Genomic DNA, 13,027 nt, shown 5'->3' with positions numbered 1-13,027 from the left:
CAACATTCAACACCACAAACCGAATGCCTAATCAGGAGACCTCGTGGTTGTGCTTAGATTAAAGTATGAGTAATAGTCATTTTTAATTACTCCTTTATGTGAATGAGCACAAGGAATGCTGCTGACTTGACGACTTGACTTGAAGTACATCTAATAAACTGAAGGACTGTTTTGTGAACAGAGCCTAACAAAGCAGTTGAAGAAATGAGAAACAGACTCTTATGGAAAGATAAAATCCAAATTCCTTTACTGCTGGTGTGATCGTTACAGGTGTAATATTCTCATTGCCAGGTTGCTTGCCAGACTGTGGTTACATGTATTATAGAGGCATTGTATAAACTTCAGTTCTTTATTGAGGCTGTTTATGCTGCTGTTTTGAATTTTTGTAGGGACTAGAAATAAGAAATTGGGAATAATAACCAACTTTAACCTTGTGCTTTGGGAAGTGGAACCAAGATCAAATCCTGGGAGCTCCCTCTCACGACTTCTGTTTGTGCAGTGTGCTATTAACTGCCTTCAGAAAAGTAATGTACACATGTGGCTCTGGTCATATCAGAGTTTATGGCATGTCAGACACTCAATGGCTTGGTGGTAGTAGGCTTCTTTGGGCAAGATACCTATACAAGGCCAGAATCATTTTTAGCATAACATGTTGTCTGTTGGATGTACTGTACAGTAAAGAGAAAGTGAGAAATCTCTATATCTATTGCAATGCCTCAGTACAAAATATCATTTACCTCCACTGAAAGGAAGTACTTGGTAACCATGAGGAGATTCTGTTTTGGAGACAGAAGGATGGCGGAACACAAACGTGCCACAGTATGTTCTATGCACTTTCAGAATGATCACAATGGACAAAAGGGTTATCTTCCATTCCTCCCACCATTTCAATTTATGATTATTTGTAGCGTGAATAATCAAATTGGTACACATGGGGTCCAATTTAACAAGATTTATATCCTGCTTTTTCAACAAAAACCTCTAAGCAGATTACATAAAACAATATAAAATACTGTATATATTAAAGTACTGATAATATCAAACTTTAAAAGCAAACAGACATAACATTTATCACAATACAGATAAAAACAGCAGTTTTAACATAAATGTCCAAAATAAAGTTACATGTCTGGATAGGCTTGCTTGCCTAAACAAGAAATACTCTCTTATTACAGGTGTAGGAAAAAATAGCATCGTGATGTGCCAGGATCCATCCTCTTGACACGCTCGCTCAAAGGACTATTTCGTATAGATGTGTTCATCCCCATAGCTGCCAAGTTTTCCCTTTTCTCGCGAGGAAGCCTATTCAGCATAAGGGGAAATCCCTTAAAAAAGGGATAACTTGGCAGCTATGTTCATCCCTCGCGGCCAGTATATCAACGATGAGAAATCGAGTGTCGCATATATACCTATGGACAACCAGTACTTCTATTTTCCGTCAAACTTCCATCCCTCCGGTTCTGTTTGAGAGGGGTTGCCGGGTTGCAGCAGGCGGATCCCCACCCTGCAAAGAAAAAAGAAAAAAGCCAAGTCCCGCTTCCCTTGCCGCCAGAGACGTCCATCTCGGCTGCGTGCGACCTGAGTTGGCACGACCGGACGGAGGGATGATGAAGGCGCCACACGCGTGGTGACACATCCTAAAAGCAACCCTTTTGCCCTCCTTTGCGCTCGGCTTATTAAAAGCGGAGGCCGCAGAAAAGCCCGCCTCCTTCCCTCCCTCCCTCTCTCCTCTCTCGCCCCAGGAAGAGGAAGGCTGCGCCAAGCCCTTTCTTCTTCCTTTTGCGGTGCTATCCGCGGAGGAGGCGTCTTGCTCTCTGGGCAGCTCCCACTCGGGCACCTGCCTACCTACCAACGGGGGCAGCAGCAAGAAGGCAGCCTCGCTTGACGCCCCTTTTCACGCGCGGCGGGATGGATCTGAACGGGCTCCTGTTGGACGAGGAGGGCTCTTTCTCCCTGAGCGGCTTCCAGGAGTTCACGGTGAGCTGCTGTCGCCTGATTGAACCGCACTCCCCCCCCCCGCACGCGCCGGCCTTCGCCAGCTGATTGGGACCCCTCTCCCCCGCCCGCCAGCGAGGTGTCTGTCATTCTCCTTTGGCGGGTGCGAAGGACTTCTGTATTTTGCTCTTTGGGTGGCCACACCCACCGGGTGCCATTCTGTGGCAATTCCTTCCCTCCGTTGCCTTGAGCTTCAAGACACCATAATTGGGCTTTGCTGCACCTCTCTAAGCGCGGGCTGTCATCCCAGTTTACTCCCAGGCTCGGTGGGAACTTGGGATTTATTACTTCGGTGTAGATATGGCATATGCATAGGCAATCTTAAGAGGTCCGTCTTTTCCTGGCTTTCAGCGCACATTGTTTACTTCCAGATGTTGTTGGGACTGCAACTCCCATCAGTTTCAGTCAGTATGCTAATATTCAGAAATTATGGTAGCTGTAGTCCTAACAGCAGCTGGAGGGCCACAGATTCCCCATCCCTTGTTACTTACATAGTGGTGCAATTGATGGCTGTTTGTTAATGACAGGAGTATGGGAACTATAGAGTCTGTCCAGACAGATCTCCTAGAAGGGTGCACGTTGGTATGCCAAAGGGGCCATACTGATATTGTAAATGACAACATGCTAATTCTTTATTTGCTCAACTTTATCCAATCTTTCTTCAAAGTAAGCTTGGGCCAGGCTTCCCTGGCAGTATTGGATGCAGACTTGCTTAACTTGGTTAAAAGGGTGAAGGAAAATCCATTCTGATTGTTACTGTACTTCAAAACATATTAAGGTTTTTACAGCATCCAAGTGCTGTAAAAGGCACTTCAGGACCTGTGGTTTCATCCCTCTATTTACTCTGGGGTTGCAGGTTTGGGGAAGCATGAGAAATCAAGGGGTAATTAATGAGTGTTTGGAAATGCTGAAAACAGAACCAGGAGACAAAAGGAAGAATGTCATTAAGGAGGGCTATAAAGAAAAGGCATGAGACAACAGCACAAAAAAGAACTGGTGAAGAATGTTAGAAATACCGGTAGCACTTCTGTGTGTGGCAAGCATGAGCTTCATAGGCTTTTGTGTTTTCAGGCAGTACGTGGGCCTGTTGATTGGTTGTTGACATAAAATATAAAGGAAAGCAAGTTGCTCAATGCCTGGCTTTATGCTTTCTTGGTAAAACTGTAATATTTTTGTTGGTGAAAGGAGCACTGTCAATGATGTAAGAGCAAATGCTGGGCCAAAACAAGCTCTAGGGGGTTAATTAGCTCCTTGGATACATTAATGTGAACAGATAAACTACACACTTGCGAGCTGAAGGAACTAGGTGAATAAATCTCTGATCCACTAGATTTAAGTTCAGTAGCACTACAGTCCTAACCCCATTTACCTAGCAGTAAGCCTCATTCAACAGGAACTACCTCTGAGTAGACATTGTTAGGAAGAGCTCTTTGGAGTCTGGATTGGGGCAGAGTCAGTGCTCACTTCAAAAGAAGTGGAAGGCTCTTTTGGAAGTCAATGTCACTTTACAGTCATCCTTTTACTGTTGCTGTACAGAATGATCAGTTTGGGACACTTGCATGTGTGCTGGGTTTGGCCTTTAATCCAGCCAAATATTTCAATGGTTCAAGTAATAATGCACACTAGAATAAGATCAGAGATCTGATAGGTTTTACTACTGAACTTGCATTTGGCTGGGGAACACTGAGAAAAGGGGAGGAGGAAAGTAAAAGAGCAGGCACTCATTCAGTCCTGTATCCTCAGTGGGATTCCCTTTCCCCCCTACTGTTCTCTGCTTCCACATAACCAGTGCTTTTTCGGGGGGGGGGGTACACATACCCCTAAACATTTTGTGAATCTTTGTACTTTTGTCCATTCGCTGTATTTATTTCCCCCGATTTGAACTATAAAATGGTGGTTTTCTTGAGTACCCCTAAACATTTCTTTAGAAAAAAAGCACTGCACATAACAATTGGTATTGGTTGATGCAAATCCTCCACAATAACTGGTAAGAACAAAAATTCCCAGAGCTGAGGGATGCTATTCAGGCACAGACCAGGGAGCATAGAAGTCTGGAGGGAGCAGCCTGTTACAGGAATAAAAGAGGATGTGTAGCAGTCCAGAAAAACCTTTGCTGTCTTTTTCCTCCTTGTTGTTTTCTCCCATGTACATGATATATGGCCTCAGAGTCAGGGGATACTTCTCTCTAGACCAGGCATCCCCAAACTGCGGCCCTCCAGATGTTTTGGCCTACAACTCCCATGATCCCTAGCTAACAGGACCAGTGGTCAGGGATGATGGGAATTGTAGTCCAAAGCATCTGGTGGGCCGAAGTTTGGGGATGCCTGCTCTAGACCATCCAAGGTGGTATTGTCCACCCTGAGGTGTGTTTCCAGCCTCCTCCGTAATAATAATAATAATAATAATAATAATAATAATAATAATAATAATAATAATAAATCCCTTTCTACATTAAGCAGGCCTGTAATTATTCTAAGCATGTAGACCGTGCCACTTTAGTGTGGCCCTTGTAACAAGGGTACCGTTGGTGCTTCCCCAGTAAGTCCCAACCATATTACTGAATTTCTGACCCTATAAAGTGAATGTTCTTTTGACATAAAGATGTAAATGTCACTCAGTACTATACAGTTTGGCCACAACTTTAAGGAAGGATGTGAAAAGCATTCAAATAATTTCAGCAGTTCTTTTATTTAAAACAAAATATAAGGGAAGATTGAGGGGCCTAGGCAATTTTAACTGGGAAAACTGGGGTTTTCAGCTTCTTGCTATTTAAGCAGGATAGGGTGGTATGAAGGATACTTTTAACTTTGGTAAGGATTTTTTTCCTTCTGTTTTTGGAATGGGTTTGGCTAGCCTATAACTTGAATAAATAAACAAATACTGTATTGAAGGAACACTGTTGAGCAGAGTTGTTGAAGGTAAAGCAACCTGGGGCAACAGTGCAGATTTGTAGGAATAGAAAGAGAGGGGGGCACCTGGTGGAATAAATAGGATGGGTTTTTTGGAGTCTCCTTTCCTGGAGATTTTAAACAGATTCTTACGGTATGCCTTTTTGCTGTAGCTCAGTGGTTAGCGTATATGACTAGGTTGCCCTGCCTAAAATGGAAGCTTGTTGGTAGATATTTATAATTACAGTGTTTTCTCCTACAGGTGCTAATTATACCCTTATGCATTGAATTATGAGACTGAGGTTTTGTGTGTGACTTGGGTCGGGGAGAAAGGTGGAGGTTCACAGCACCACACTCTCATTTCCCAGTTTTCTCTCAGTTTCTTCCCAGGCACCAGCAGCTGAGTGACCGGGTACGCAAGCGACTTTACTATGGCTGGGATAAAGAAAGTGCCCTTGATAACCTCTCAAGTCCAGTTGCTGGTGAGTTTGGCTTTGAAAGGGGTCTTAAGGGGAGGGGATAAGGGTGAAAAGCTCCCTTACTTTCCACTCCACACCACCACCACCTTTCCATCCTCGGTACAAACGACATTCAATTTAATTGGGTACAAGCTGGGGGGAATCATTAAGAATTTGACTGTATTGTTTTCCTATCTGCGCTTTTTGGCATTTTGATTGATTGTGGTAGAAGTTTATCAGAGCTGAGATCTTTCTTCTCCTCTTGCTCCTCTCTTTTTCTCTTTCACACAATCTGGAAAAGCACTGCTCGTTTCCCCACCACTAAGTTTGGTTGCTATAATGTGTTGTTCTGACATAATTCTGCTTGGCTCTAATATGGTTAATTACTTCATTTCCTGCTTTGTTCATTTGTCTGCATTGTTGTCCAATTCAACACCCCAGATCATTGAAGTGGTGGAATGTTGAGTCATGTGCCAGAGAACTGCTGTGTGTGAGAGAACAAATATGTGTGAATACTTCATAGCTAGGAACAAGCACTTTATATAAAATTGCCCTGAAAGGCGGGGAGTGGTGGCCAGCATGGACAGTGATCAGGGATACTGAAACTTGTAGTCCAGAGTGACAGGTTGCTATAGGCCTCTGGTTCCTAAACGCCTCTATAATTGCTGTAGGCCTCTTGTACTTTTTAAAATATCCCATCCTCCATTTGATGAACGTTCACGTGTACTCTGCTCTTCTAGTAAGATAACCAGAATGGTATACAATGATTTATTCCCATTTTAATCTCTAGTATGAGCTTCCAGAGGTTCCCCACCCTCAAACTATCTTGCAACTGTGGCTTGTGATTTTATTATTTGTTTGTGTATGTATGGGTAGGATGGGAATAATGGATACTAACATACAGCATGAACTTCTGAGTGACTGACTCAGTAGATTCCTTGTGGTTGCTAAGAGACAAGTATTTCAGAGGCGGAAGTCCAAAGTTGGCCTTGAATTGCTAGAATGAATGCATATATGGTTGATCTTGTCAAGCTGCAAGAACAGACACATGGGGCATGATACAAATGCTATCAGGGACAAATAACATCAAGGACAAATAGGACAACTGTATATTCATATAGTTCCAGATAGGTGTGTTCAGATCTGAGAGAAACCAGGGCAAGCTGTCTAGTCTTTCTATCCAGCTGTCATATTCTTGTTGACATAACCTTGCTTTAAAAATGGTTTTCCAAATGGATGTTGCATCTTTGGAGATGAAATTGACACACACACACACACACACACACACACACACACACACACACACCTGGTAAGACTCCAATTTTTATCCCATGTTTTCCATTTGCAAGCACCTTTCTCTGCCAGGTTGGCTACAGAGGGAAGCAGGTCATGTCTGCTGAAAAAGAGATGGTGCTAAACTATAGAGTATGACAATGACTTGGGGACAAGGGGTTATGTGCACTGAGTTGAACCCTGCTGTTTTCTCCTTCCTAGATATTGCTGTTGAATTGCTCCAGAAGGCTGCTCCCAGCCCGATTCGCAGACTCCAGAAAAAATATGTATCACATGTCTCCCGGTACGGCTCAAAATGATTTTCTATTTCTTTGTTGCCCATACATTACAGAGTTGTTTCCTGTTCTGTGGGCTGGGGTCGGCGGGGTTGTTTTTTAAACAATGTTTCAATTTGTGCAATTGCATCCCTGCTGCTTTGAGGATCATTCTGATAAAAGGCAGCATATGCATTATTGAAATACTGTATAAAGTTATACGTATAAACATAATAACTTTGTACAAAATCAGCTTTTCTATTAAAAAAACAGTTGGGGGGGGCAGAAGGAAGCCTTAAGTTAGGAAACACCCTCCCATTATGGGAACAGCAATAGGTGGGAAGAAATTTGAGGTTGTTGCCTAGAGTGGTTGTGGAGGAAGTTCTAATTTCTTCACGAAAGAAATTGAATGATAATTGAGGACAATTAGAAAGCAGCCTGTGGCCTCTTCAGTGAGAGCTCATAGAAAAATGTGCTAGGGTGGATATAAGCCTACCGTGTTTCTCATATTATAAGACATGTCTTATATTTATTTTTTCCTCAAAAAAACCCACTATGGCTTATTTTCAAGGGATGTCTTATTTTTTTCCTCCTCCTCCTGCCACGGCTGGCATTGCTGCTGCGCCTATCACTATGTCTTATTTTCGGGGTATGGCTTATATTCCTTGAATGCTTAAAATCCTGCTATGGCTTATTTTATGGGTATGTCTTAAAATATGAGAAACAGGGTAAGAGGTTTTCCCCTGGTTGCAGGGAGGATCTCTGTCCTTGCAAAGCCTTTGCAAGTGCAAACATGAATTTTCTATGCCTGCAGCACCTTGATGGCACTTAGTTGATCCATTCTCATTAATACTTTCAAGCCTCCTTAGCTGTGCTTCATCTTTTGTGAATCTGTATGGCGTTTGACTGCAGACAAAGACGTTGGGATTGTGCAGTATCCAACTTGCAGTACATATGACATATAGATGTTTAAGGATGGTTTGTTTGTACAGCTAGAGTGGCCCCAAGAAAGAGCAGAGTCTTGATTTCTTTAAGGTGGGATTTTCAAGCTCCAAAAGTTTCTGGGGTATAGGTGATCTGCTTTACAGATGAAATTATGATGGAGTGCTTGAGCTGTTGTCTCTTAACCTTTCATCCTAGGGAGGCTTGCATCTCCCCCTGCTCCCTGATGTTGGCCCTGGTTTACATTGAGAGGCTTCGGCATCGCAATCCTGAATATCTACAGCAGATTTCCTCCTCTGACCTGTTCTTGATCTCTATGGTGGGTGCCTGGGTTGGTTTGGAGCAGGGAAAGCAATGGTTAAGTAGTAAGAGATTGTCTGGCCCAAAGATCTCGGCCACAAGGAGCATACACTTTTAATGCTGGAAAAGGGGTTCCTATCTTACTTGGCGATGCAGCTGCCATATCCATTTTGAACCTCCAGCACTTCAGAGCATTTGCTTGCCTTCCGTTCCTTACAATATAACTACAGGAGCCTGTGGATCCCCATCTTGAACGTGCTGTGATGTACTGTAGTTGCTAAGAATGCTGCTCATGAAATACTATTTGAATTTTTTGCCATGTCCCTGAACTTACTGGGTGGCTTTTAAGCAAGCTGCTAATCTCTGAGGTGCTGGTTCCCATTTGATATTATCATGATCTTAATGGCTTATAAGGATCCATGAGGAAATTTATACAAAGTGCTTTGGATAAGCTGGTCCTCTGTAAATGGAAACTGTTGTCTTCTCTTCCCCTGAGCCATAAACTTCAATGTAACTTCCCTGCTCCTCCATAACTTGGCTTCTTGCTTTTTCTTTTTGATTACAAGTCAGAGGTTTTCCTACCATAGGCCCCCTCCTACCAAACTTCAGATATTTGCCTTTTTTGAATGGCTGGCTCCTTGTCTGTCTAGCCTGTTAAACTGAGGGTGTTCTTCACACTGGCAGATCCCTCTCTCCTTATTACCTGGGAATCTTGGTAAGTTGAGGATTGGGTTTTCCTCCATCCTTAAAAGGGGGCAACTGATTCCAGTAGGAAAGCAGGGGTATCTGTCCCACCTCCATTGAAACTTCACCTTTTGCCACTCTCTTGGTGTCTCTCCTGTTGCTTTCAGATGGTTGCCAGCAAATACTTATATGACGAAGGAGAAGAGGAGGAGGTCTTCAATGATGAATGGGGTGCCGCAGGCAAAGTAGACGTACAGACCATGAACACACTGGAGATGAATTTCCTCAGTGCCATTGTAAGTCAGCTACAGTACATGTACCATGTCAAGAAGGGAGGGCTGCTGGGGAATTTTCAGCTGAAGTTCAGCAGAATGTAGACCAGTCACTGTGTTTAGAAGGATGTGAGAGCATGTATATACTGCTTTTCTTAGCAGCCTATAGTATGGTTCACAAAAATAAATTCACTAAACAATTAAGTCATAAAACTCTTTAAAATGTCAAAAAATATATATCTAGATTTACTAGTACAACCAATAATAGAGAGAAGTGACGAAACGATCAGTACTATTTAAAAATGCAGCTACACCAGATCAAACCCATCCATTAAAACAATTTGTGTAGAAAATACTGGTTTTAACCTGGTGCCTGAATATTTCTGTCACTTGACCAGGGTGGGCATTGAGTATTGCCACTGTTGTAGAAATGTTGACAGATTGAGGCAGGGGGGCTGAGTGAAAAAATATTCAGAAGGGTGAACTTACCCCAACAACTTTTCTTGGAACGCTTGGGAAGCTTCTTCCTTTTAGGTATGGGTAGCGTGGTGATATGGCTTTTCTGACCCTTCCCACTCCTAATCTTCTTGTAGAGGGATCTGCCCTCCCAATAGAGTAATTACGTGTTCCATGCATCATTCAAGTAAGATTTGTTAACTTGCAAGTGAGTGCATAGGAAGAGAATTCTAGCTCCCTGGATTAATAATTCCTGTTACTTTCTATAGGATTGGAGCCTCTATACAGATCCCAAGGAGCTTTTTGAAATGCTCAGCTGGCTGGAGGGATGGTAAGTATTTTTGCTTTTTCAGGATGGCATTGTCCTTCTGCAGCTGGCATAGAAGGAGTCTTTCAGGTTCTCTGTTCTTTCTGGGTTTATGCAGTTGCTGCTGTCCATTATGAATAGGCTGAACATGGCCTCAGAGTACCTTTCCACATGCCTCTCAAATACCTGGATTGGCTTCATTAATGTTAACAATGTTCCCCAGGGCAGGAATGGTGCCATAGTCCCTGATCACTGGCAAGGACTCATGGGAGTTTGGAATTGAGCAGCTTCTGGAACACAACACATTTAGCTACCCCTGCTGCCAAGCAGTGGGCTATCCAACATACTGTATCATCCTGCTTGCTGTCTTCTTTATGTGGCTTTGCAGCATAGGGGATAGCAGTAATGGGCATCTGTGTGAGTTCTTAATAGGGAAACGCTTCCTGTTCATGGCGCAGAATGCTGCCAGGATACAAGGTCTTGAGACAAGAACTTTATTTCCTTATTTCCTTTCCTGCAGTGTGGCTGAGAGGCAGGGCATCTGGCGTGGCTGGTTCACTTACACTGACCTGTGTGTCTTAATGGAGCAAACAGTGTGGCAGCAGGCACTGGGGCATTTATACCAGCAGGTGGCAAAGGTAAGGCAGGACAAGCTAAGCCCAGTTTACTGAATGGGATGGGGGTTGGGGAACAGAGAGCAGCTATCTTATGTGGGTGCAGTGATGCTGGGAATGAATAGACTCTCAATGCCAGAGCATGGGGTTTGTGTGTGTGTGTGTGTGTGTGTGTGTGTGTGTGTGTGTGTGTGTGTGTGAGAGAGAGAGAGAGAGAGAGAGAGAGAGAGAGAGAGAGAGAGAGAGAGAGAGAGAGAGAGAGAGAGAGAGAGAGAGACTTACTAGATAGGACCAGATATGCCTCTGTGCAGTGTTATACTGTTGGCTGATAATTAGTAAATAACACATTTACCCTTTCTATTCTAGGCTGCTTTTCAATATAGGCCCTTTAAGTAGCTCAGTCAAACAAAAAATCTGCTGGATACATACAAAGCAACTAAACCAACCATAGCATGGCTAACAACAGCAGATATAAAAATCCAAAAGATAAGCAACAGAGCTAGCAGCATTTATTCATCTAGCCTAACACATCAGTGAATCAAAGGTTTTTAACGTATTCATTGAATAGAAAAAGCAAACAGGTGTGCCAGTCTTCCCAGGGTTGAGATTCCACAACCAGGCTGCCACTATTTTTTATTTTAAAAAGGCTCAGCCAATCTGGTCTCACCCAATGATGGAATCTGGATGAAAACATATTCTTCTGCTAACTTGTACCCTCCTATCCACACATGTGCTAGGTGTCTGCCTTTGAAAAGGACAGTGTTCAGGGCAGTGTTCTTACCAGTGTATATCTGGTTGCTGCTGTGGGAAAGTGGGACACTGGGCTGGGTGAGCCTTTGAATGGATCTCACAGGAATCTCCTTGAGTTCATCTATACGTGATCTCAGGTGGATTGTTCCAGGTGTGGCAGAAGGCATGGTGCATACTGACATTTGTCATCTCTTTTCACAGCTGGCTTGCATTCTAGGTGTGATGTACCTGACAGGTGTTGCTGCTGTCCTTGCTTCTACTGCGGTGGTTCATCACACTATACATGTGAAAAGGGCCAGTCCTACTGAGTTTGCCAGCACCAGGGATGCTCTAGCTGCATACCTGCCTCTCCCCTCTTCAATCCAGCATCTGGATCATGGCTTAGTGCTACCTAACAGCTCTCCGTGCACAGGAGCAGAGAACAGAACCATTCAAGGAGAGAAGCAGCAACAGCGGCAGCAGCAGCCAGGAAGCAATGGTGTAATGGCTACAGCACTCTACCTGTGGGGCAGCGTCCTTAATGTGTTACCTTATCCACCACCAGCCCCCACCAGTCCCTTGCTTTGTCCACACTGCAGTCAATCCACCTCCTGCGCGGCAGCCAACCTCACAGTTTGCACCCACCCTGCTCCACAGTTGCCCCCCTTTGGACTTGCTGCCCACTGCACCCGCTGCTCATGCTGGGGTTGGCCTCTTCCTGTGTCCTCTAACTGCAAAGACTGGCCTGAACCTCTGGCATTGAAGCAGTGCCCCTCACAGGCTGCCTTGGAGCTTGGGAGGATCAAGGCTTTCATGTTCCCTAGCTAGGGCTGCACGGGAGGGGACGTAGCTTGGGCTTGGGTGGGGGCACCTTGATGGGAAATGCTTTGGGTGTCTGGAAAGTGTAGGGCACAAGGCAAGAAAGAGTGGGAAAGGAGGTGCCTATCAGTCTGTGCCCCACTGGATATCAACTTCCCTTTCTGACTGCAGGACTTTTCTGCCCTCCAAAATAGTCACTCTGCTTAGGGGCCACAATGAGTCTTCTGGAATGATGCATCCCATCTTAGCTGTGTGAGGCTGGGTAGGATGAAGGACTGAATCAGTGGGGCCTGGGCCTGTTGGAACCAGTCTTCTGCTACAGCTGAGCCGTTTACCTGCCTGAAAGGCCTGACTATATTTTTGTCTGGCTATATTGAGTAAAACTTGGGGTGAATTCACACACCTTGGGAGAGCTAGTATAGGGCACCATGAATGGCCACCTAGCTTGGCTCTTTTTGTGTGGGAATTTGCCGGGGGCACTTGGAAGTAATCATCTGTGGTGACTCCCTATTGTGAAAAATACCAGCAATTCTACACATTCAGGCCACCAAGTGATTGCCACATAATTAGCATTACTCTGGCCTGTGCCTGCCTACCTTGCTTTCCTTTATGAAGACAGTGTCCTTTGCTTTCTAAGAGCAGTGCAGGACTAGCCTGGAGTTTTCTTAGCCATAAGTCTGAGAAGAAAAGGGCACCGATTTGCAGGGGGAGGCTCATGATCCATCAGGTCAGGTCAGTGTTTTGGGATCTCTGCTTGTGAGTGCTTGACTGCCCCCTCCATTTCTTGGGCTGGGAGGGGGTGGAGGGATGGTGACCACTTCTTACGCCCTGTTCCTACCAGCACATTTTTGCTGTAGCTTTTTTCACTATTTCTTGTAGATGGGATCTCTTCTAATAAATATAGCTGTTGATGTGCAACTGTCTTGCCTTTTCTTTTTTGTACTAAACCCCAAGCCAAGTGCTGCCCTACTAGCTTCCCTTTCTTTGGAAACAGAAAAGCCTGTAGAGTCACAGTG

General features: G+C 44.3%; 1 protein-coding gene across 1 annotated transcript; it reads left to right on the top strand.

Moving 5' to 3' along the window:
* Positions 1 to 1,726: 1,726 nt before the first annotated feature.
* CNPPD1 (cyclin Pas1/PHO80 domain containing 1) lies at positions 1,727 to 12,929 on the top strand. The gene is made up of 8 exons (XM_035127376.2): positions 1,727 to 1,977; positions 5,263 to 5,365; positions 6,836 to 6,917; positions 8,029 to 8,149; positions 8,982 to 9,110; positions 9,812 to 9,873; positions 10,370 to 10,487; positions 11,415 to 12,929. The coding sequence occupies exons 1-8, from the start codon at positions 1,909 to 1,911 to the stop codon at positions 12,018 to 12,020; spliced, it is 1,290 nt and encodes a 429-aa protein (XP_034983267.1). The 5' UTR covers positions 1,727 to 1,908; the 3' UTR covers positions 12,021 to 12,929.
* The last annotated feature ends 98 nt before the right edge of the window (positions 12,930 to 13,027 follow it).

The sequence above is a fragment of the Zootoca vivipara genome, chromosome 1, assembly GCF_963506605.1.
Source record: "Zootoca vivipara chromosome 1, rZooViv1.1, whole genome shotgun sequence".
Lineage (NCBI taxonomy): Eukaryota > Metazoa > Chordata > Lepidosauria > Squamata > Lacertidae > Zootoca > Zootoca vivipara.
The sequence above is the reverse complement of the archived record's forward strand: the minus strand, read 5'-3'. Positions and strand labels throughout refer to the sequence as shown.